This window comes from Pipra filicauda, unplaced genomic scaffold (assembly GCF_003945595.2).
Source record: "Pipra filicauda isolate LSUMZ 115617 unplaced genomic scaffold, ASM394559v2 scaffold216_size1298047_pilon, whole genome shotgun sequence".
Lineage (NCBI taxonomy): Eukaryota > Metazoa > Chordata > Aves > Passeriformes > Pipridae > Pipra > Pipra filicauda.
This window is the reverse complement of record NW_024104328.1, coordinates 1133360-1157603: the sequence shown is the minus strand read 5'-3', so window position 1 is coordinate 1157603 and position 24244 is coordinate 1133360. Positions and strand designations below refer to the sequence as shown.

At 40.1% G+C, this 24244-nt stretch overlaps 1 protein-coding gene across 1 annotated transcript in view; it reads left to right on the top strand.

Moving 5' to 3' along the window:
• ADAMTS19 (ADAM metallopeptidase with thrombospondin type 1 motif 19) overlaps positions 1-5887 on the top strand; it is a 133783-nt gene extending 127896 nt beyond the window's left edge. The window contains exons 22-23 of the mRNA XM_027714447.2: positions 2498-2675; positions 4635-5887. Of these exons, the coding sequence (XP_027570248.1) occupies positions 2498-2675; positions 4635-4786 (330 nt within the window). The 3' untranslated portion in view covers positions 4787-5887. The remainder of the gene's footprint in view (positions 1-2497; positions 2676-4634) is intronic.
• The last annotated feature ends 18357 nt before the right edge of the window (positions 5888-24244 follow it).

The window sequence follows — 24244 nt, the reverse complement described above, 5'->3', positions numbered from 1 at the left end:
AAAGGTATCTGCCTACAGGAATTGTTGGTCATTACCAGTTAGCAGATAAACCACTAAAGCCCATTTTGCTAGCAGAAGTGTACTGTTTTCAAATCCCATTCCCCTCCCCAGTACTCCAAATGTCTAGGTTGCACCTACTCATCCTAGAATAACCAAAGTTTAAGGACAGATAAATTATTGTTAGGAATCTTATGTACCAGGTCCTTATGTACCTGTGTCCTCCTCCTCTGTAGCTGATAAAAGAAGATACATATATACTGCAAGCTCACACATACTCTGACTTTGGTTAATAAACATACAAGTGTTTTACTGAAGGGAAAAAATGTAACACTGTGTGCAATATTACTCTAAATTAAGATCACTATGTTAATATTTAAATATTATCTTCGTCTTATTAGACATCTTCAGCATACTAGCTTCATCATATTGCCTTCATCTTTCCTTCACTCTCACATTTCTTTTCTTTTTGTGTTGTAGTTTAGGTTTTGACTTTTTTCTTTTTTTTTGCTAACTTTGCTATTCCACTATTTCAATTTTAATTTAGTTAATATATTACAAAAATAAATCTCTCTGACATTACAGTGAGAGGAATTCAAGAAGTGGCTAGAATTTTGGCAATATTAAGATCAATCTTCTGGCTGTTATTGTTAAAAAAATTTGTGTAGGTATATGCATGATTATTCATGTTGACTATGTGCATAATGTTGGCCATTATAGGAATTCAGATTATTTTAAGCTGCATAGAGGAAACACAGAGAATTCAGGAAAAGGAATTCTGTTGAGAGGCTTTTTCTCATGCAATTTTAAAGCAGTAATCTAAACTCAAAGTTGATGACAGACTTCTACTTCAAAAATGCTTCAGTACTAACTGATTTCCCTCCTGCAAACAGCATATTTGTTCATATGCTAAACTGTGGTTGACATTGAACAGACAACTATCTATTTGTAATTTAATATCTTTACATATGTTGGCCCATCCAGGCTGTATCTGATTAACTTAGCAAGACATTGACTCTGTGGAGTTACTCCCGATATGTATCACTGAGAACAGAAGCAAAATCAAGTCCACTTGCTGCCTTTATAGAATGCCAGTGTTTGATTTCATGTGGCTAGAAGGGGAAGTGTGGTTTGGACTTGTTCTGTCCCATGTGAAAACACCCTTCAAGTATATCCTAGTCTCTTGTACCTCTCTTGGTACAAGAGTCCAAAAGGTAGGAGTCCCACTCTTCTAGATGTACACATTTGGGTGCAAGCTCTCTGTTTCCTCTTTAGCACATGTAAACTTCTTCTCCCATTAACAGTGTTTAAAACGTCACTAAAAAGCACACAGATAACAAAACTAAGGGGTGAAAGCTCCTCCAGTGTTTCCTACACTGAAAATTTTTTCATTCTTTGCAGAAAACTATACTTCTTCATCTCCATCTTGAGACAGGATGGTTGCAAAACATCTTTTGTTATAGCATCCTCTCCTTGTCTTCCTCTCTCATTTCAGTTTTTTTTCAGATGCTTCTTGAAGCCTCACAAGGAAATGTATTCTCGATATTTACGTAATTAAGATTTTTCAGAATAAAAATATTTTCAGGACTAAAAAGCAAAAATTTTCAGCCAGAGCTCTTATCACTCATTGCAAGAAATTGATTAGTATTTGAAGATGTCCTCTGTAGTACATTTCTCCAAAACTTACTGAAATATCTGGGTAATTGAGTCAAAATCATGAGAGGATATAAGAAAATTCCAATATATAATTTCTTTTAACAGATTTATAGTTAAAGCAATAGAATATGTGTCAATGGGCACGAAAGTAATTCATGTCCTAAGAAAGTCAGTGAATTGTCCACAAAAAGTCAGTGAAGAGGAAAGCATGGTTTGGGGTTTTTCTTTTGTTTGGAATAGGTTTTGTATGTATCTGTACAGCACTGCCCAAATCTTCATTCTACTATATTATGTTGCTGTGACAGGAATAGAAAGTTACTGGCATTACACTGCTCAGCTGTTTTACTTCCTTACCTCATTCTCTGTGGCAACAAGCTGGAAGGGTTGATTAAAAACTAGGCATCACGTCTCACACAATGTGTTTCATTTGTGGGACACCTGAAAACGTGAAGATGTGATGCAAAGAGAGGAGGCGTTCACTCTGCTCAGTAGAAGGAGCACTTTTGCAGCTCTTAATTAATGTCTTACTTAAAAATTCTATTCTCTGTTAGTGTCTTAAAAATTCTTTTCTCTGTTAGTGTCCGTGAACAATTTTTTTTTCCCATCACTTTCACCTCTAACAAATTAGGATATAGATACAGGAGAGCAGCTTCACTTAACACTGCAAATTTATTTGTGCTTTTTTAATTGATTTTCATTTAGCTAACCAAACGGAATTCAGAAATCTTGGAATGCTGACGTCTGAAGGAGCAGCCACTGACATCACCTGGACTGGCATTTCATCTTCACGATTATGAAAGGCTAAAATACCTTTCCAATGAATGTGTCTTCTTGTGTCTTCCAGTGCTCCGTTACCTGTGGCAAGGGGATGCAATCCCGAGTCATCCAGTGCATGCACAAGATCACGGGGAGGCATGGCAATGAATGCTTCTCTTCAGAAAAGCCTGCAGCCTACAGACCCTGTCATCTCCACCCCTGCAACGAGAAAATTAATGTTAACACAATAACATCACCCAGGTTAGGTAAGCGGTCAAAATGGCACGTTACCGCTAGAAATGCCTTTTCATTTCTTTCTCTCCATAGATTAATGATGCTCTCAGCTTAAAAACAGAAGGCTAGGACTCAGGAGATACTCAGGAGATGTAAATTCTATGCAGAGGCTCCAGTCACTGCCTCAGTTTTCCAGTGGGTACGCCACAGACTGTACCTCAGAGTGGTGAAGGGTTTTTGTTAACCAAGGAATATTTTATGAGACTGTATGATATTGTGGCCACAAAATACCCTATGTGAAAATATTTTTATTTTAGAGACACTATAAACATATTTGGTTTCATATATGTTCATCCATTCAATTTTATCAAACATTTCTAAAGTAAGAAAATACCTTCTTTTCTCTTTAAAAACCATGCAAACTATGTTCTCTTGATATTTGTGAGACCGAGGAGGCCCTTATTTATTCCTCAGATGCAGACAGCTCTTTCCACTTGCCTTTAGTTCAAATGTCCACAATTTATGCCTGATCTATTAGGATATGTGAAGGAAAATTACTAACACGAAGAGATTTGCTGTTCCTGGAGGAACTCAGATTCTCTTTTGTTCTTAAAGAAATTACATTATTGCATAGTTACAGAACTGTTAATTCTGTTGTTATTTTCTAGTGCACTGCTGCTGGTGACTACCATTAGCTCCCCAAATCATTCTTCTGCATTTTGACCATGACTGGGGATATTCAAAGGCCTGCTTTATGACAGCATACCCTTTCCAGCTGATTTTCTAGAGCCCTTTTTAAGATAAACCTTCCTGTCTAACAGGTTTCTCCTGCATGGAGAACAAGTCCAGCATTTCAGTCAGTGAAGGGTATATCTCTTTGAAGTTTTTAGCCTTTAAACATTTCTCTGTAGTAGATGTTTCAGTTTGCTGGATGGGATGGCAGCTGTAGCTCATGGCCCTCTCCTCCCACTGTTGTAAAGTTCTTCTTTGTACTTTATCTTTCTTTGCTCAACTGATCTCTCAGAAGCAAGAGGCCATCACTCCATCACTGCAACTTTCCCTCTGGTGAGGTATAAGCAGCTTTGTGTCATGAAGTAAAGTGAATCAGGAAGATTCACAGAAAAAATACAGCGTCAGATTCATTAAAATTTGACTTGGTGGGAAGTACACAAAAAAAGTTTGGGCTAATTTGCACTCATGGAATGGATTATGTAGCACTGATGTTAGTAATCTACAGGTCAGTGTCATCCAGCATGGAGCCAGAATCCAATCCAACAGAAACATTAACATCTCCAAAATAAATAATGTAATGCTTCTCTTCAACATATTGATAATTTTGGCCTCCAGTTCCATTGATATTATGCAGCAGAGATCCTTTGGATTTGAGGGCAGGGCTAACGAAAGCTGATAGGGGTTGCGCCACCAGCCCTTTTACAAGCGCGCTCTCGGTTTCTCTTCTATTAAAATAGGAGAGTGGCTCAAATCTGAGACTGATTTCTTTTTTCAGTTCGGTGTTTATGATGGATTTTGGATGATATCTTGTTCTTTTGCCCTATTTTTCAGTGGTTTTCCATTTTAATTCCGTGCACGCGCTACAGCCTGAGAAACTAAATGTTCAAAGTTCCAAATTTGGTACTACAGTCCTTCTATGCTAAGCTCTCTGAGAGGCTTCCATAAGTGAAACAGGGCAGGAAGATGGGCTTCGCTCACTCGTGAGGAGACAGCTGCATGACATTAAACTAATTAAGTTTGATGCAACTTAATCTAATTTGTAAATTAAGCTGGCCTTAAAAAATTTTGATGTTGAACATATTGACAACAGGACGAGGGAGGGGGTGTGACAGTGTTGTTTCTTTTATTTAATATCTACATCTGTTACCCTTTCTCTTCTCCAGATACACCTCTTTTGTCCTTGTCTCCTTTGCTACCTGATTCTTCACTAATAAATGCAACAGCAGTGTATATTTGATTTTCTGGTTGTTGTTTCACAGCTGCTTTAACATTCAAGTGCCTGGGAGACCAGTGGCCTGTGTACTGCAGAGTGATAAGAGAGAAGAACCTCTGTCAAGACATGAGGTGGTATCAGCGATGCTGTGAGACGTGCAGGGACTTTTATGCGCAAAAAATGCAACAAAAGAGTTGACCTCTGTCAGGCTGGCTGGCTCTCAGCTCTTTGCAATATTATTATTTATAAACACACACACACACACACACACACACACATGCTTTTTCAGACCAAATATTATCAGATGACATATAATTTAATCAAATTAATTTATTTTTGCCTGCCAGACATCCTTAATGGTTTTGGTTAGACAGCCAACATGTTTTATCCTCTGACATTTTCATAATTAATTTTTATATGAACACATTTGAATGCATTATCAGAATTTTTAAAAAAATAGTAACTAGTATTTTAAATGTTTATTTTCAGTAGGGTCATCTCTGTTGCAAAAAGAAAAGTCATGTTATCTTGAATTTATTTTAATTTAGCTGAATAGTTTTGTTGTATATGGAAATAAAGCCCTTTTTAATTTTATTATATTTTTGACATTCAGAGTCAGAATGATCTTGTGTATTTTGCAACAGATGTTGAGGTGAGTAAGCTAACATTATTGAACAGTTTATTACAGAATGTATTGTGAAATTAGTTCATTTGATTTAGAAACATACTGAAGGGGATATTCTACTGTAACTTATAACGTATTATAAACAAGAAAATTAAGATAGCTTAAGTAGAGATTTTGATCATTCTCATGGACACATACTTGAACACAAGTATTGAATCAATGAAACACTGTAGAGATTTACACTGAATCACTGTTGCACTGTTTGAGGTAGTGTAGAGAAATACAGTCCTAGAACTTATACCATCCTATGAATCCATGTCTGTACTGTTTTAACACATCACTTGAGTTTAAACATTTTGAAAAAAAAAAAAACCATGCCCCTCTATACCTTTGTGTGTCCTCTTGCAGATTTACAAATGGAAGAATCCTTTCTTTTGCCACTTGTATGAATTAATCCGTTAAACATTCTCAGTTCTCTGTAGATGATTTAGAAAATAGCTTTGTAATTCTACTTTAGTTTTATCTTTGTTTAATGAAAAAGTCTTTATAAAAATTAAATGTTTTACAGTTTTGTGAAACATTATGAAACAGCTAAGATTTTCCTTATGAGAAAATATTGTACATGATTCACATGATTTTTACATTTTCAATAAAAAGTAAAGCTCCTTTTGTTATTTGAATTTTTCCTCTTTTGGGTATCCGTGTTTGGGATTGTAGACAAATCCACCACTGAACTTGGTGGGTCTTCTGCCTCCATTCTGTAATGCAAGCCTTTAGTTATGCCGTGAAAACATGCAGGAGAGCAAAACCTGAAGGCAAGACAGCTGGAGAAATAAGCCAGAAAGGCATCATATTTTCTACTCAAATACTTAGATGCAGTCTTAACTCCTGTTGAAATCAACGTATGTGCTTTAAAATAGCTGTACTATTGAAATCTTCGGTTTGACGTCTTACTACTGTGAATTCAAAAACTGCGACTTTAATGAGGTGCTAATTTATGATTTTAAATTAAACATCTTCTGGTTTTAAAAAGTAAAGAAGGAAAGGAAAATAACACTGACATCATGGAATGTGATACTATATTTTGTATAATTAAAAAGCTTCAATGCACAGAAAATTCAGTTGCTCTTGGGCATCACTCCTAAAGTCTAATAGAATTATTGTAGTTGGCAGGCAAAAGAAACAATCATTATTTTAAATTTTCTTCGTATTTAGCACCCAATCTTGCTAATACTTCTGCACTCACTTGAATGACAACTAAAAATCAAGCTACAGAAAAGATGTCTCCAGACTAGGCACCAGAGGACAATTTTTTTATCAGCTACTGATATCATCCTCACTATTCTGAATGTTTATGGTCTGCTGATTTTGAATATTCCACCAACAGGAATTGTTGGCTTAATCACAAAAATTTAAAAGTACATTTTAACTTTCCCTGTATCTGTCAAAAACAGATGAGTGACTTGTGCTGAACTAATCATTTTGTAACAACATGATAAAAAGAAAATACTTTTAGTTGGGACTCAGGGATTTAAAGTTGCATAGTCAAATGACATTCTTTTTAAATGTAATCACTGAAATCAGGATGTTGCAATGCTGATAGTTCTAGTTCTGATTCCCTTGGCAACTGTAGAACAAAATTATTAATTAAATATATGTGAATCATTTTGAAGAAAATTTGTGTATAAATAGCAAATATACCCCTTCCTTCTCTGTATGAATTTGAAAGCAAGTTCGTTTTACTCTTCAGTGTATTCTATCATCATTCAGAGGAGCAGCACAGACCGAAATACCCCTTTTGTCAGAAAATTATAAGAACCTTCTGAGAATGTGCCCAGCCTGTGACCTGAGCCCCAGCACACCGTGGGGAGGGCATGCATCAGCCAGCCCTACACAGCCCTTCCACAGACCTGAGTGGCAGTAGGCAGCCCTTTCCAGCTGTGTTCAGAGGAGCCATAGCCTTATGCAGGCATAGACATTCCAGAGTTTACTTGCTTTTTTGGATTTGTTCTTTCTTCTTCGGCAACAATCCCTCTGCATTAATATGTTTTCCTTCCAGCCTGATGAATATGTAAAATTTCAACTAATGAATGTCAAATCAGCCAAGTTCAGCTGACATATAAAGATGAAATTCACTCTAGCTCATAAGGGCCATAGTAGGCTTCTCCACTAATTAAATCCCACTTAGACCCTATTTTGTTGGATTAAGTGGGATTTAAATGGTACACAGGGTTTGTGCTAGGCTGGTGCACAGTGGGCTTCCTTCTTCCCACATATGTGCTGGCTAGCTACAGCAGTGATCAAAAGTTCCAATACCTACCACTTCCTATAACTTTCTTAAAGAAATACATGAATTTTAATCACATTGCCGTTTATTCTGAAGGAAAATTGCTGCTTTATTCTGGAGGAAGTGGCTTAGGTTTTGGGTTGTTACGATTTTTCTCATTCAGTTTTTGTTGTCATCTTCAGTGACAGAGAAGCAGTCATTTGCCTATTCTAAAATATACCAAAAATTGAAAGCTTACCTGCATCATGAGACCAAAGGCGGCCCTAGAGCCTAACAGGTCAATTGTAAAAAAAAGAAAATTAGAAGCACTCAGAATTTAAATAACTCCATAGAAAAGATGCTCAAACTAATAGGAAAGGAACTTGAAATACATCAAAACCAGGAAGCCAGACAGGGAGGCAGTGAGTCCATTTCATAACACAAGTGTGAAAGGGACAGTCAGGAATGATAGAGCTATGAAAGGAAAGTTCAGTGAATTACTTGTGTTGGCCTTTCCAGATAAAATGTTCTCATACCTTGCATATTCCTTGTAGCAGAGATGTCAGAGAAGCTGGATCAAGGTGGACAAAATACACAGGAATGTATGACCAAATAAATACGTTCGATGCTAATAGGTTTCTAGGGTGGCAGTCATCTGAGAATTTGGGAAGAACACAATTGGGAAATTACAGAACCACTTGCCATGGTACCTAAGGTGTCATTCCAAACAGTGTCATTTCTGCCAGAGGACTGGCAGACTGCAAAGTAATTCCTGCCTGTGGGAAAGGGGATCTCCAGGTAATCTTTTGAACTACAGATTAGGGAGTCTCGAGTTACTTTCCTGGTGCTGTAATAGTCAATAAAAAAGAGTAAGATCCCTGAGCACCTGGATAAGCATGAACTCAGGAGAGAGTCAGCATGGCTTCAGTTGTGTCCTGAGCAAAGAGGGTCTGGTGGACACAAGTCTCTGACAAAGTTCATTACGGGATATTCAAGAAGCTGCATTCACACAGAACTACAGGAGCAACCTCTGTGGTGGTTAAAGGATTGGAAGCAAACTGGTCGTCTTTTAGGACGGAGAGATGTAATGGGTTTGTTACCCTCTCTGAGAGGGAAACGGAACTAGGATAGATCACCCAATTTATATTTTACCAATAAGTTATTCCATACTGTGTTACGTCAGCTCAGACTTAAAAGACGGGAAGGAAGTAAGGGCTCACTTCTCTTCTGGGTAGCTGAGCAGAGCGGTCGGGCAGTTCCTTTGGGGGAAAAGAGCGTCAGTTGTGGGGAAGTATCTTTATTTTTGGCTCTTCTCGAATCGCCCTGGAATCCCAGAGATCATAATGAATTGGCCTGAAGGTGGAAACTTCAGTTTGGCCCATGAGTAAGAAGAAGAACAAGTGGATCGGGCTGAGGAAGCTCCACCATACAATCAGTTACCTGAAGAAGAAACACGTTATGCCCTCTTCACTGATGGTTCTTGATGTATTGTGGGGAAAAATTGGAAGTGGAAAGCAGCTGTCTGGAGTCCTACCCGACAAGTGGTGGAAGCTACTGAAGGAGAAGGAGTCAGTTTGTGGAACTCAAAGCCGTTCAGTTGGCCCTGGACATTGCTGAATGAGAGAAATGACCAAGGCTTTACCTCTACACCAACTCGTACGTGATAGCCAATGCTCTGTGGGGCTGGCTGGATGGGTGGAAGAAGATCAGTTGGAAGCGTAGAGGAAAACCTGTCTGGGCTGCTGATTTATGGCAAGACACTGCCACTCGAATTGAGAAGGTGACTGTGAGAGTCTGCCACGTAGATACTCATGTACCCAAAAATCGAGCTAATGAGGAACATCACAACAACAAACAAGCTGACTGAGCTGCACAAGTCAAGGTGTCGCAAGTCGATCTAGATTGGCAGCATAAGGGAGAGTTGTTGTTAGCTCTGTGGGCACATGATGCTTCAGACCATCAGGGCAGAGATGCCACTTATAGATGGGCGTGAGACCAAGGGGTGGATCTAACCATGGACACTATTTCCCAGGTCATCCATGATTGTGAGACATGCGCTGCCATTAAACAAGGAAAAAGAGTGAAGCTCCTATAGCATGGTGGACGTTGAGATAAGTATAGATATGGAGAGACTTGGCAGGTTGACTATATCACACTGCCACAGACCCGCCAAGGTAAGCGTTATGTGCTCACCAAGGTGGAAGCCACCACTGGATGGTTAGAGACTGATCCGGTGCCTCACGCAACTGCCCGAAATACCATCCTGGGCCTTGAAAAGCAAGTCCTGTGGCGACACGGCACCCCAGAGCGAATTGAGTCAGACAATGGGACTCATTTCAAAAACAGTTTAGTTACTATTTGGGCAAAGGAACATGGCATTGAGTGGGTATATCACATCCCATATCATGCACCAGCCACTGGAAAAGTTGAACGGTGTAACAGATTGCTGAAAACTAATCTGAAGGCATTGGGTGGGGGAACTTTCAAAAATTGGGATCAGCACCTAGCAAAGGCTACATGGTTGGTTAACACTAGAGGCTCCGTCAATAGAGCCGGCCCTGCCCAAACAGAGTCCACTCACAATGTGGATGGAGACAAAGTCCCAGTGATTCACTTGAGAGGTATATTAGGTAAAGCAGTTTGAGTTAACCCTCCCTTGAGCAAAGGCAAACCCATTTGTGGGATTGTCTTTGCTCAAGGACCCGGATACACCTGGTGGATAATGAGAGAAGATGGGGAAACCCAGTGTGTGCCTCAAGGAGATTTAACTTTGGGGGAAAACTAATTTATATTCTGAGTTGTATGTTGCAGGAAAAGTCACTAAACGAGGAAGACCCGAACTAAGCCGATGCTGGCGTTCAAAGACGAGACAACGCAGAAGACCACACCTGTATAAGTGCGGGATATGGGCGCATATGGAATATGAGTGTGACGTAAAATAGTATGGAATAAGGGGTGGAGATTGTACTGGGTTTGTTACCCTCTCTGAGAGGGAAACGGAACTAGGATAGATCACCTGATGTATATTTTACCAATAAGATATTCCATACTATGATACGTCAGCTCAGACATAAAAGACAGGAAGGAAGTAAGGGCTCTCTTCTCTTCCAGGTAGCTGAGCGGAGTGGTTGGGCAGTTCCTTCGGGGGAGACGAGCGACAGCTGTGGGGAAGTATCTTTATTTTTAGTTCTTCTCTGCGCGTATAGTGTTTATAACATTTTCCCTCTTTGTGTAAATATAAACACCCTTTCTTAGCAGCTTAGATTCTGTAGGGTTTTTTTCCCCTTCTTTTCCCCACTTCCCCCCTCACCTTCCCTCTGGAGGGACTGGGTGCAGGCCCAGTAGATACCTGGTGTTCAGCCAAAGTAAACAATAACAAGAGAAGTCAGCAGTATGGTTCCCCAAAGAATAATGCAGGGCTTAGGTTTTTTCACATTTTCATTCATGGTATGAGAAAGAGAGTGAAAACTGAGTTCTCCAGCTCTTCAGGTGACATTAAGCTCTTCTAGTTAACTGACTGCTGCTTCACTTGGGAAAAAACTCACAAAAGTGAGCAGTTAGACAAGACATTGACCGATAAATTTTGATGTAGGAAAATGTCAAGTATTATAGCTATGGAAAATAGCCTAAACTATTCCTACAAGATACTGAACTTGCAACTGGTAGTCACAGAGGTGAAGAAAAATTGTGGTATCACTTGTTACTGTGGTCTGAAGTTATTAGCTCTATGAGAATACCAGGGGGAAAAAGCACCAAAAACTGTTGCATGTTGTCAGAAGATGTAATTTTTCCCATTTTTGTAACTGTTTTGGAACGACTTGAGCATTGCATTCATTTATGGTTGCTGTGTTCTCATGAACAATGTAGTGGAATTACAGCATAACACATTGAAAACAGAATGAGCAAGGGAATAGACTAGGTGGCTTCCCAGATGAGACTGAAAAAGCTGATACTTCAGATTGGAAAGGAAGAGACTAAGATAAACAGAGGTGAGGTTTAAAAAATCCTGAAGGTAATGGATAATCTGCATGGAGAGCTCTTCTTCAAATCCTGCAGTACTGCAAAGTGGTCATCCTTGCCATGACTAGTATGGAAATTAGTTTAAAAGATGTAAAAGCACTTTAAGCAGATGGTCATGAGGTTCTGAAGCTTGCTTCTAGAGGAGGTAGTATCAGAAGATTTGAAAAGCAATTTATGGACCACGAGTTTATAAACAGATAATAAAAGGCCTGGGAAGAGACACTTTAGCACAAAAAAATGGTGTGGCTTCTGAGGGAGTAAAAGGAGAATGAACTGCAGAAAGTAGCCAGGTGTACACTGTCTACCTAAGCATCATTGGTTCTTTCCCTTTCAAACTCTGTGATAGATCCTGGGGAGGAGGGGTCTGACCTAATAAGGTGTTTTTTTACCTTCTTGTGTCATGTCTAATCAAACAAAGTAGTGTTGGTATGTAAATTCACACAGTCGCAGACCCACATTATATGCTACAGTAGCACAGAAGAATCTTGTGTTTAGAGAGATGCTGGAAAGTCTATCTATGTTAAAGAAAGAAGTCATGGTTGTATATATACCCACCTATTTTAGAACACAAATTATTACTGTCTGCACAGGGAAAAAGTGAGAACTACATGTCATGGCAAGTCTAAAACAGCAGCTTCATGGTAATCCCCTAGAGTACACTGGCAAGGTGTATTAGTGTTTTGGGGTTCATTACACTGGGGAGACATAGATGTAAATGTAGCAGCAGGTTGCCCAGAAGCATGCACATCCACTTAGAAACACAGTCACTACTGTCTCTTTTGTGGCTGCTCACAGGTACTTACTTGAGCATCTACTTGAAAGATGCCAGAATAATAATTTTAAATGGATATGCCATAAAATAATCTCCAATAAATGCATGCAAGGAAAAACCATGAGTTTTTGAAGTAGATAAGGATTTTAACATATATATATATATCAAAGTATTCATTTATTACATTAGGATTTAAAAATATTTTCCTATTTTTATTTTATTTTTATATTCCAGCAATTTTCTGTGCAGAAAATAGATTTGTTTGATTCTCTGGTCTAAGTAAAAGACTAAAAGTTTTGCGATGCCCTAATTCTCAGCACAAGTTTGATCCAAAACATGTTTTCCTGGATTTCAAGCAATGAACTTTCAAAAGCCTATCCTCTGCAGCAGTGTCATAAAAAATGAGACATATCCTAGAGAAACATAAAGGTCTCAAGAAAAGGTTAAAATAAAAAGGAGAAGGTTACTTTTGCTAGTTGTACATAGTAGCCATTATGAGAAGGGGAATTTAATTAGCTGAAAGTCAAAAGGACTTAAGACTCATAAAATGATGCTGAAAATATCAAATCTCAAAATAAAATAATAGAAGTGAAGGGGCTGAGACTACACCATTTAAGTCAGTAACAGTTTTTTCCAGTCACTTGAACAGGAGCAGAATCAATTCCCTGAAAACTTCTGTTATCAATTACTTGAAACAATCTAATATTTCCCAGGGTCAAGAAGAATTTGCTGTGAAAGAAATCCCTGAACTTAAAAAAAGTGCACGTTATAGCTGTCATGGTAAATGGTACCAACCTATGCAGCACAATGGAGCCTCTTGGTACTGCCACAGAAAAGGAAGACTTGCTTTGGACTGGGAGCTGCTTCTAATTTTCTGGGGGGGGGGGGGGAAAAGCTTACTTGTAGCTTATTGTAGGCTTGGCATTTTTGGCAGATCACTTGAGGAAGTGCTGGTATGCATTTAAGTGTCTTATGCATCTCCTCACTGGTACTCTGCTAGTTTTAATGAACACATATGTATCTATCAAAAAAACCCCTGAACCTGAAAGCTTAAGCTAGGCACTTACAGAAACTTGTCCTGTCTGCTCTGCCACTTCTAAACAATCTTTTATCATTGGTAGATGATATAAGTGAGCCTGACACCAAACAGGGGTCAGATACAGTTTCAGGAAACTGTCGTATCCTTCTTCACGTCATTAATAATAGAAAGAGCATGCACAGCCAGGAAGCAGAAGCTGGGGTGAGGCTGTTTTCGTTGTTACTCTACAGCACAGAAACATGGACCTCTCTGTTTTGCCAAACAACAACCATCCCGATAAATTCCTGCAACTAGAGGTGAAGTCTTTAGAGAAAAGCTCTACCTGTCTGCAAGCCAGCTGGGCAAAATTGCCAGATGCAGCTCTACCTGGAGTGCAGCGGTGGCACAACAGAATCTATTTACAGGTAAGGTCTAAAAGGAGCTGCCATTTTTCCTGATTTTTCTACCTTGTTTTAGGGATCAGGGCACAAATGTTGTGAGGTTGAGACATCAGCTGTGGTTTCAGCTTCATGCATCTCTTAATCTGCATCACTAATATCCCTGTAAGTTTTCCCATTGACTTCAGTGAGGATCAGGCTCCATGAGAAGAGTTACTCACTTCAGGAGGGGAACCACTGTCTTCATTTCAGTACATTAGGCTTTCTACTGCTCTATAACGTTTTTATAGAATTTCCCAAAGAGTCTACTGAAGTCAAACACGAATTAATTGTACTAAAAGGGTGCATGGAATGCGCTCTCTGAAGAAGCAAGAAAAAAACCAGACTTCAAATTGAAAGTTAGGTCATATCCTTATCCCTCCAACTAGATGAAAAGGCACATTACAGAGAGCATTAGAGATTCTTGCTCCAAACTTGTATATGTTCACCATAGCTTCCTTTTTATTCTGCCTTGTTTTTCTCATTATACTTTGACCTTCCCCTTATACTGAAAGACAGCTGTTGAAAGTGTGAAACACACTGACTGCATTAATCCAGGTTATTATACAGAGGTAGCAGCAATTTCTTGGTAAAAATGTAAATGTGCATTGCCTAGCAGAGGCCCTGGAGCTGGCAGAGGAGAAGTTCATGTCTGGATCAGCAGCACTACAGCTGCATCAGCTCACACCCCTCTGGGCCCCACTCGCTGCTCCACAGTGCTCCTTTCCTGCTGCTCGGGGAGCCCCTCGCCTTTCCCCACCCCTAGCATGAGCAAAAGCTCCAAGGTCTGTTTCTTGTCAAGAGATGGAGACATACATAAGTGGTTGGGGGTGGAGGGGGTGGAGAAGGGTCTGCATCCTGAGGATGCTTAGGGTGGCGGTCAAATTCCCCAGGGGAATGAGGAGTAGGAGCGAAAAAACCGTGAACCTGGGGGAAGGGATGAGAAAGATGCTTAAAGTCTCCCACAGCTACTTCCTGTTGCACTTCTCCCCTCTTAGACATTTCTCCCCATCAGCTCCGCAAACTCCTTTGCTCCCTCTCGGAGTCCGTTCCAGTCCTCCTCCTTGCAAAAGGAGGGCTTGGAAAAGTCCTCCCGCTCCTGCCGCCCGCTTTACTTTCCCTAGCTTCTTCCCCACCCCAGACACCCTTCCCTCTGCCTACTCCAATGCCTCCGGCCATCTCTGCTCGTGTTGTATAATCTTCGTTGGCGACTCCCCAGGGAGAGCTGGGGCGGGGGAACACACGGTCGCCCGTAGTCTCCCATGCAAACTGCCCTAACCGAGGGACGGAGCCTGAAGGATCCCAAACAATAGGGTATGGTGCAATGCTGGCCACACTCCCCCCCCTCCTCACCCCCCTTTCCCTCCAAGCCCCTCTTTTGTGCAGGATAGAGGCAGCCACACACAGAGCCTCCTCCGCAGCAGGGATCCTTCTTCCCATTGTTGTCAAACAGAACGCACTGTCACCGAGCCAAGGGCTGCAGAGCTGCGGGAGGACTAAAAATGTGTGGGGAGCCCTGTGCTTTTTGACTTGTGCTCTGCTCTTTGCCACCAGCGAGAAGGTTTTCCTGGAACTCTGTTCCCAGCCCCGGGATGGCTGTTTCAAAGGAAATGTCTGTACTCACTATGTCTCCAGAAACGGAGTTTGCAATGTGGTATGTTTTATGAATGTTAAACCTAGGACACAACCTATACTTTTTTTAAGTGTTGTCACTAGTGAATTCAAGGTGCTCAGATAAAAATCATTGTGCCTTATTCTTTCTACCTTAAGGGCTCACCTCCTTTTCCCCCTTTTGCTGACAATCAAATAAAGGGGAAAGTACTGATGAGTTCCAGACCCTAGAACAAACACAATGGCACAGTGGAGAACTAACGGCACAGGAATAACATATTTTCCTTTAAGATGAGAGAGCAATGAGGTTAAGGGTTAGTTAATTCAGAAACGGAAAAAGGGGAGGGCGGTAGAAGAGGGAGAATTAATTTCAGAACATATGTGCATGATCTAAAGATTCCCAAAGTCATTAAACCTTGAGAGTAGCCCAAATTCTCCCTTCAAAAGCTAATTTTCTTTAAAGAAACTAATGCTACTCAGGACTCCCTGTGCAAAGTGACTTCTCAGTGGTGTGCTTGTCCTCTTCCAGACCTTTGTTATGAGATCCCTTAAATGCAAATGCACTTAAGTGCCTATGTGTTTTTCTTCACCCATAAGTTTTAAAATTTGTTTCCATTATAAAAAGTAGTTTGATGTAAAGACAAAAAGCTGCTGCTTTTTCTCTGCACTTTCCTCTTTGGTATCAGGCAAACTAAACAGCTTCCCTGCTTAGTACGTATTTTCATAGACTAGTTTGACTAAACGAAACCATGAAGAAGTCCAGGAATCTTGGCCCTACCTTGTGAAAAGCAGCATAAAAAGCACAGACTTTCTCTTGCAAATGGATAGCTGCTGACCACATTCTGATCACCCTGAAAATTTCCAGTCTCAGTTAACTCTCTGCCCCATAATATGTTTTAATGCACAGTGTACACCAGGTCATCCCCTATATCTGTTTCTGATAGCCAGGTTGCATGTGTACCCTTTAGTCAACCTGGTAATTTTCTGCAATTCTTGGACTGCTCTTTCTTGCTTGTATTTCCCTTTTTTCCTATTTTTGGAAAACAGCACAGAGCACTTAGTCTTTGAGCAGCATGCTACTTCTTGGCACAGTGCTTTTTTGGCCTGCAGGTATTACATCTCAATGCCTGTGTCCTGCCTTTGCTTGTATCTCACTGTACCAGCACAAGAGACTTTTTTTTTTTATTCATAAGTTAGGGGTTTTTTTATATATAGGTTAGAGTCACTTCTTTGTCCTCTGGACCATACGTGTGTTATGTATTTCCACTCTCTCCCTTATTCTTCCCCAGACATCTGCAACTGGCCACTATCAGAGCCAGCTGCAAGGTTGGCAGGAGCTTTGGTCTGAGACTGTACAAAAGTTTTTATGTAATGCACTCACAACCCTGCAGAACACCATTACCAGCGACAGATAAAACATATTTTTTAAAGGAAACAATTCATTATAAGGATAGAAGTAGTCCCAATGGTGCACAATTAAAATAGTCCATATGAATGCCTACTTTTCTCTAAATATCCCTAAATTTCTCTAAATATCACACCAGCTTAAGTGGTTACAATCATCTACTGATCTCTTTTCTATTCATGTCAGGTGACTTCCCAGGTTGCTTTGTAGTACATGAGGCTGCCTTAATAACTCTGACAAACAATCCAGATCCCTTCATTTCCTTCTATAAGAAAACTTTCATTCCTAGAATCATAGAATTATAGAATGGTTTGACTTGGAAGGGACCGTAAAGATCATCTAGTTCCAACCCCCCTGTCATGGGCAGGGACATCTTCCACTAAAACAGGTGGCTTCAAAGCCCCATCCAGCCTGGTCTTGAACACATCTGGGGATGGGGCATCCACAGCTTGTCTGGGCAACCTGTGCCAGGGTCTCATCATCCTCAGAGGGAAGAATTTCTTCCTGATATCTAATCTAAACCTGCCCTCTTTCAGCTTAAAGATATTTCCCCTTGTCCTATCATCGTAAAAAGTCTCTCTCCAGCTTTCTTGTCAGCCCCCTGTAGGTACTGGAAGGCTGCTACATGATCTCCCTGTAGCCTTCTCTTCTTCATGCTGAACAACCCCAGCTCTCTCAACCTGTTTTCATAGGAGGTGCTCCAGCCCCCTGATCATCTTCATGGCCCTCCTCTGGACTTACTCTGCATTCTCAGGAATCCTTATGTGAGCTCACTGCCCTACTGTCTTTCATATCTCCTTACCTACATCTGGTTACTCCTTGCCTACCCAATTGCTTTTCCATAACATCCTCTATGAGATCAGATATGTTGAAGATATTCTAAAGCGCTAACAATTATTGATCATAATAGATAAGCTTTTTTTATTGTCCAAATGTCTAGCAGTACCTATGCAGTTGTTACAACTATCACAGGGATGCTTGGTTACACCCTAGAAATTTTTTGTCTTTCAGATCTTTTTCTGCCTTCAAAGTAGGTCTTTAAAGCAGAAAAATGCCCTTCCAAGTGCTAGGAGAATCCTCCAGGATGTGTCACAAATCTTTTGCACAACAGAGGGTTATAGTATTTAACAAATTACTATCAAATATAATAACCACCCTGCTACCCACCTTCACTAGGATTGAGGAGGCTGTTACAAAACAAATATTGCAATATCTAGTGGCCATAGGTTTCTTTAGCCTCCCTTGGTTAAAACTTCTAGGTATAGCTGCCCATCAACAGCATTTCTTTCCTTCATTGAGCATCTTTCCCAATATCAGCCGGAGACCAGGGCTGGCCACCAGACAAGAGAAACTGATTCTCTTCGGTGGGCAAGGAAAGAAAAATTTGAATTCCAGGAAGTAAATTTCCTTTATTTTTTTTAAGTATCTCTTTGTTCTCTTCTTTCAGGTAGATAGGCTTGAAACCAAGGCCTAGCCTTAACTGTTGATGTCCTGGTTTTGGTGGGTGATGCCTCATATCACAGGCTGAGGAAAGAGTGGTTAGGTTCTTAGGTTGTTTCAGTGCTAACAACAACAGCAGAGGGAATGAAAGGATAAAGTCAAGAAAAAAACGAGATTAAAATATTTCCTAGTAACAAAGGTTAAATTATAATTTTAATTATATGTATTGTAATGCATCTACATGCTTAATTCACATTATGAAATAATCAGCAAGAAAAAAATGTGGAGCAAGCACATGTCAGTTCAGTAATCAACTGACACTGACTCTCTATTGATCTTTGGGCTTTTTACAGAATCCTAATTTTGTACATGACAGACTCTCTGAGTCTGTCAAAGAGGGACAAACTGTTCTCAGTGAAACACAAGTTATAAACCATTATAGCTTTCTTGCTCATGAGCTATATGTAGATCAAACACAGTTATGTGTTTGCAGAGGTGAACATTTTTCATCTTGTTAAATGTGTATTTTGTCAACTCATTTCATCTATAGTTTCTCAGTGTTCTTCCTAGTTAGTGCTTGAATATTTGCTGTTCCCTCCTTCCATTCAGTAAATAACAACATAAATTGCCTCTGATTTGTTCTCTTCCACCCTAATTCATACTAACTTCTTAGAATCAGTGTATATTATATGAACTCTGTAACGAATACCTAAATTTACAACACTTTCATCTTTCTTTGAACATTTGCTTCATGAATCAGAATCGAAACATAGAAGTCTGTGGCAATGGTTGGGACATGTTTTACATCTTAGCAGAAAATAAAGAGGAGTTTTTGCAAGAATCAATACTAGCAAGCATGTTTTTATTATCTAATCTTATGTTTCTCTGCTTCTATACAGGCATATGTTTAATGCAATCTTCTTCATAATTCTCGGTATGATTTCTTAGACCTAAAACTTTTTTTATGTCCTTCAGGCTCCTGTCCTTTCTTTTCCCTAAGCAGTCTCTAGGACATATTTACTGCACAAGTTTTACAACCAGGCATCTGCCTGTACTCTAATGTATTCTCCCGATTAGCCTGTCACTTTAGTGTCTGTTCTCTAAAACTTCTGCAAACTATATCCTATTCTAAATTCCAGTCCAGTTCTCATGGTAAAACCCTGTTCCCCATCCCAGTCTATTTCCTCTCTACCTCTGCTCCAAACTATCACATTCTTCTATTCTCATGCCTATGAAAAGAAAGGTACTCCAAACAGAAGGAGCAAAAAGTTTTGCCACAAAGCCCTCTCTTTATGAAAAAAAATTTGCATCATGCCAGCTCTTCCAAGTTTGGAAGAGAATTTTATTTAAAACAGCTTTAGAAATTACTGTCAAGTCACATTCTTTTCACAACATTTTAGCCTAGGGAGACTAAACATCCCCTGGTGACACAGTTCGCGTTCTTCGACAAAATGTTCTCCAAGTTCAACTATCTAGCAAGCCTGAGGGAAGAATCATTAAGGTCAATAAAAAATTTTAAGTAAGAAATAAAATAAATAAAATAAAATGCAGTCAGAAAGAAAAGGCAGTTAAAAAACACCAGCTCAGCTGAAATCTGGCCAGTACAGCCCAGAGGGCTTCAGTGCCAGCTGTAACTGCAATGCAAAGAGCAGTATTGTCAAGGGATATGTGGAGGCTAAGGAACAACATGTGGAAATTATGAACTAACAGAGGGACAGGAGGTCACTGAGGATCCACCCGCCTACTAATGGCAATTATTGATGGGAAGCATGCTTAGTCACTTCTGCAGGATTTAGTGATACGAATGCCAGCATGATGCTTCCTCCCAGGGTTTCTTAGAAAAAGTCTGTTGTTTTGTTTTCTCCACCTTCACTTTCTGAAGGAAACCATTCCTCACAGATCCTTCTTCACCTGCCTGCCCCAGACACCCCAGACGTGTCTATGGATGTACAGACACTGCAGTCATTAAGTAGGTGATGACATGCAGTGGCTGACTTCCACTGAGAGTGGATTCACCAGCAAACAAAAGGGGGCACAGAATTACTCAAGCAGAAGAAGCCAGCAGTTTGCTATCATCTCAGGGACCTGTACTGACTGATGTGGGATCCAAGCAGCTTCCAGAACATGTGCAGGAGGTCAGATTCTCTGGGCTCCCACCAGAGAGGTGGAAGGAGAAGCAGGACATGCCCCCAGCCCTTTTGCAGCTGAAGTCCAGCCTGTGGTGCTTTCACAGCTGGAGATCTCCATAAAAGTGAAATACTCTGGGAGAGACATCCTTCCATGGAAGTAAGTTTCTCAGGACCCAGCTTCCTCACTGATTGTTTATTATGTGCACTTACCTCATGTGAGTCTTGTAGCAGGCATTGCCCAGACCCTTGTGATTTCTGAGAGTGGGAGAGGGCTGGGGACTGCCCCCTGCTCAGCACACCTGACACAGGGCCACTGGGTCAGGCCAAGGCTCCCCTTGCCTCAACATGGAGTTTGTAAGGACAAACCGATGGGGAAGCAGCGTCACTAATGAGGAGGGACAAATTTGCACTGTGGTGGTTCTATAGAAGCAGCCCCAAGAGATGGGAGGGGTGTTAGTGTAGGGCAAGGGCTCTGTCAGGAGCAGGTCTCTCAGGAAGTTGATGTGCGATGGAACCCCAGATCAGTGACAGGTTAATTCAAAGTCTCGTGGACAGAAGGTTGTGGTGAACCAAAATGTTTAACAGTCTGAGTTGGAGAGTCTGATTCCTCCATGCAATTACAGATTGAAAAATATGGTAGCTGCTATCTTACTGACCCATAAAGAGGTTCTTGATGCTGTTTTAAGAAGCAGCTTGCAAGTTCTCAAAAAATGTGATCCCACCAGGGTTGTTCATCCTCTTCCCTTGTCACCCCCATGTTCAAAAAGGTCTGATTTAACAATGTTTTGTGGCTGGGAGGCTGCTCAGATATTTAATTACCTGTGAGTTCTGACAGTGCCCGAAAAAAGGACTTTCTCTCAGTTGAATAAGGAGCCTCTTTGACATCCTAACATGGGTCTAGCGTTCAACAGTGTAAACAGAACTGTGAATCAAATCCTTGCTGCCAGAGGTGCAATTCCATTGCTATCCCTGTGCTTCATTCCGCTTTGTCCTTACAGCTCTGCTTTTGCATCATACACCCGTGGCTTTCATCAGAACTACATGTTGTACTGTAGTGCTCCATAGCACTGTTTTGCTAAAGCAGAGGCTTTCTTTCAGTAGGCATTATGTCAGTTCACATTTGCAAAAGAACTTAATGTTGCACCCACCTGCGTTCCCCAGAAGGAAAAAATCTGCACAAAGAGAACGGTCGGTCTCCTTTACTGCACTATATATGTTTGCCAGAATGAGAAAAATTGTTGCATGCGTAATTTTAAAAAGGATTCTGCTGTATTATAAATGTTAATTCTGCAGGGGTAGGTAAACGAAGGTAAAGGTAGCTTCTGATCTAACTTGTGCCTTACAGAGAGAAAAAAGAACTGTCACTGAGCTGCCAGGTTTAGACTTGAACAGGGTCAGTCAAGAAATGATAGACAAAGCCCTGGGGAAACACATTACACCCATCACCCTGAAATCCACCATCAAAAGAAACCCGTTGTATAGTGATATCCAGGTGGATGAAGACTGGGAGGAGAAGAAAAAGACCCCTTCCTGGACCGTGCAGGACTATGACAGACACTCGCTGCACTCTAACTTGGCCAGCCACATAAAGGTAATGCACTGCTGAGCTGAGACGGAGCAAAGTGAATTGCTGTGGGCTGTGTCGTGCATGCATGAACCACTGTGAGGCCTGTTCAGCCCGCTTGGTCCTTTTGGTGGAATTCCAGAAGTAAATATGGAGGTATTTTTTTGGTACAGACATGACACCAACGTGAGTCTGATCAGGAAAGGAAGTCTGCACATCTGGTGAGACTCCAGGAATTTCAGCTCTGCAGAACATGATCTCTGACTTAAAGAAAGTCTTAAACCACAACACTATGCAACAGCATCCCTGTTTATATAGGGAAGAGCTATAAATATGGCACTTAAATACTATACAGTCACTTTAATAACTGTTCGTAGCAAAATTCTGTTATCAAATTACATACATTTTCTGAGCCTCATCCACACTATGCAGGATCTTTCCTGCCTGTGGGTTGGCACAAATCACTTTTAGGATTACTTTTGTAAGCTTTTTTTCTGCTGTTCCACTTTTGGGAAAGAGAGTGAGATCTGTGTTTATACAACGACATCTCTTCCTGAAAAGACAACGTGGTCTGTTCTAGGTTTTTTGATCACATTTCAATAGCTGGTGTCCTACATTTGGTTCCTGGCTGAAAAGTATGGTTTTAATTTTCCCCAGTGGAACATTTGCAGCATCTGGCAAGTAGCACAACCTACGTTCAAGTGAAAGTGTCTTACATATGTGCTGTGATGTCTTAAATTCATTAATCAGTATCTGATGATAGCCAAAATACTTCTGGGTATGTTCTAATGACTTTATGTGCAACAGAGAGAAACTGAGTTTATTTTCTGATTTTTCTTCTAGGAAAATCCTAATGATCTACAGTTCTGGATGGGGGATATTTATACTCCTGGGTATGATACCTTGTTAAAAAAGAAAGAGAGAGAAAAAAAGCATTCCAAATATTGTCGAATCATCCTGCTCATGGTACTTGCTGTTTGCATCCTAATTACCATAGTCACACTCAGTGTTTTACTTACTTAGTACAGCCAAATGATGCTGATGGGGATTTTTTTTCCAATAAATATTTTTATTAAAGTATTCCCCTCCCCTCTTTTATTTGAATTCCTTTTTTTTTTTTTGGTCACAAATATAATATGTTTGACAACACTACTTTAGAAAATTCCTGTGCAGCATAAGGAATTGATCCTGAAAAGAGACAAATACCCTGAACATGGCTGAATGTCTCCTTACAGGTATAATTTAAATAGAAAACTATAAATATTCTACTTTTATTAGTGCCTTCTTTGGACTAGTCATTTAGGTCATTATGTGTGGTATGTTACATATCGTATGTACAGACAACTAGCTGACTATTTGTCCTAATAAACACCCTCTTCATCTTTTTATGATAGCTATTTTTAGAATATAGAAAAGTAGTATAAAGCATCATTTAAGATATCACAAAGAATTATAAAACAAAAATTCACACCCTAGTTAGTGACTGAATGCATTATTCCAATGATGCAGCACTTAGTATAAAGGTAGCCTAAAAGCATAAATGTTTTCTTACACTTTTTCAGAGAAGAAAAAACAAAAAATAGATCACTGAGTTTCTTTGAAAAGAATTCCCTAAGACCTAGGACGGAGTTTTTGCATCCTTATGTGACCTTTTTTCTACATATAGCATCTCTGCTATCCCAAAAGATGGAGTGACAACCTTTTTTTAATCTAGCATGTCAAAAACTGGAACAACATTGGGGAAGTATTAGATTATAAACTTGAATTACAATACACTTTAAAAATATTAAAGTCATAGAGCCAGGCTATGAAAAGCTATGTTTGTAAATAAAAGAAACAAAGTTAAATGTTAAGGGTACACAGACAATTCACTTCATACACCTCAGAATAATTCAGGATAATGAAAACATGAGATAAAATGACAAAATAAAAAGTGAGTGGACAGGGAGAGATGAACTTCAAACAATTATTTCCTTTCCGAAAAATATTCTGGGTGCTGCAAACCCTTTATACCTCTGTATTTGGTGTCTAAGAAGCTATGAAGGGATTTCCCCTACTCACACAAGAGAATCTCACAGATGCACAGAAGCTGGGAAATTGGGGTTATATCCGTTCTACTTCTTGTCCCACAAAAAACCCCCCTCTGGATTAGGCCAGGAATAGGACCAAGACAGAGGGTTTGTAGTGTCCCCTCTGAATTCTAGAATGTGCCCTCCTTACAGCAGGTTTACAGCGCTTTAACTCATGTCAAGATGGATTTGTCTTCAGATAAGTGCATTCAATTCCTTCCTTCTCATCTGCTCCATGTTTGATTCTTGTTTGTGCTGCAACTACTCGGACCCTAGTCTAGCTTGTACCATAACTGGTTT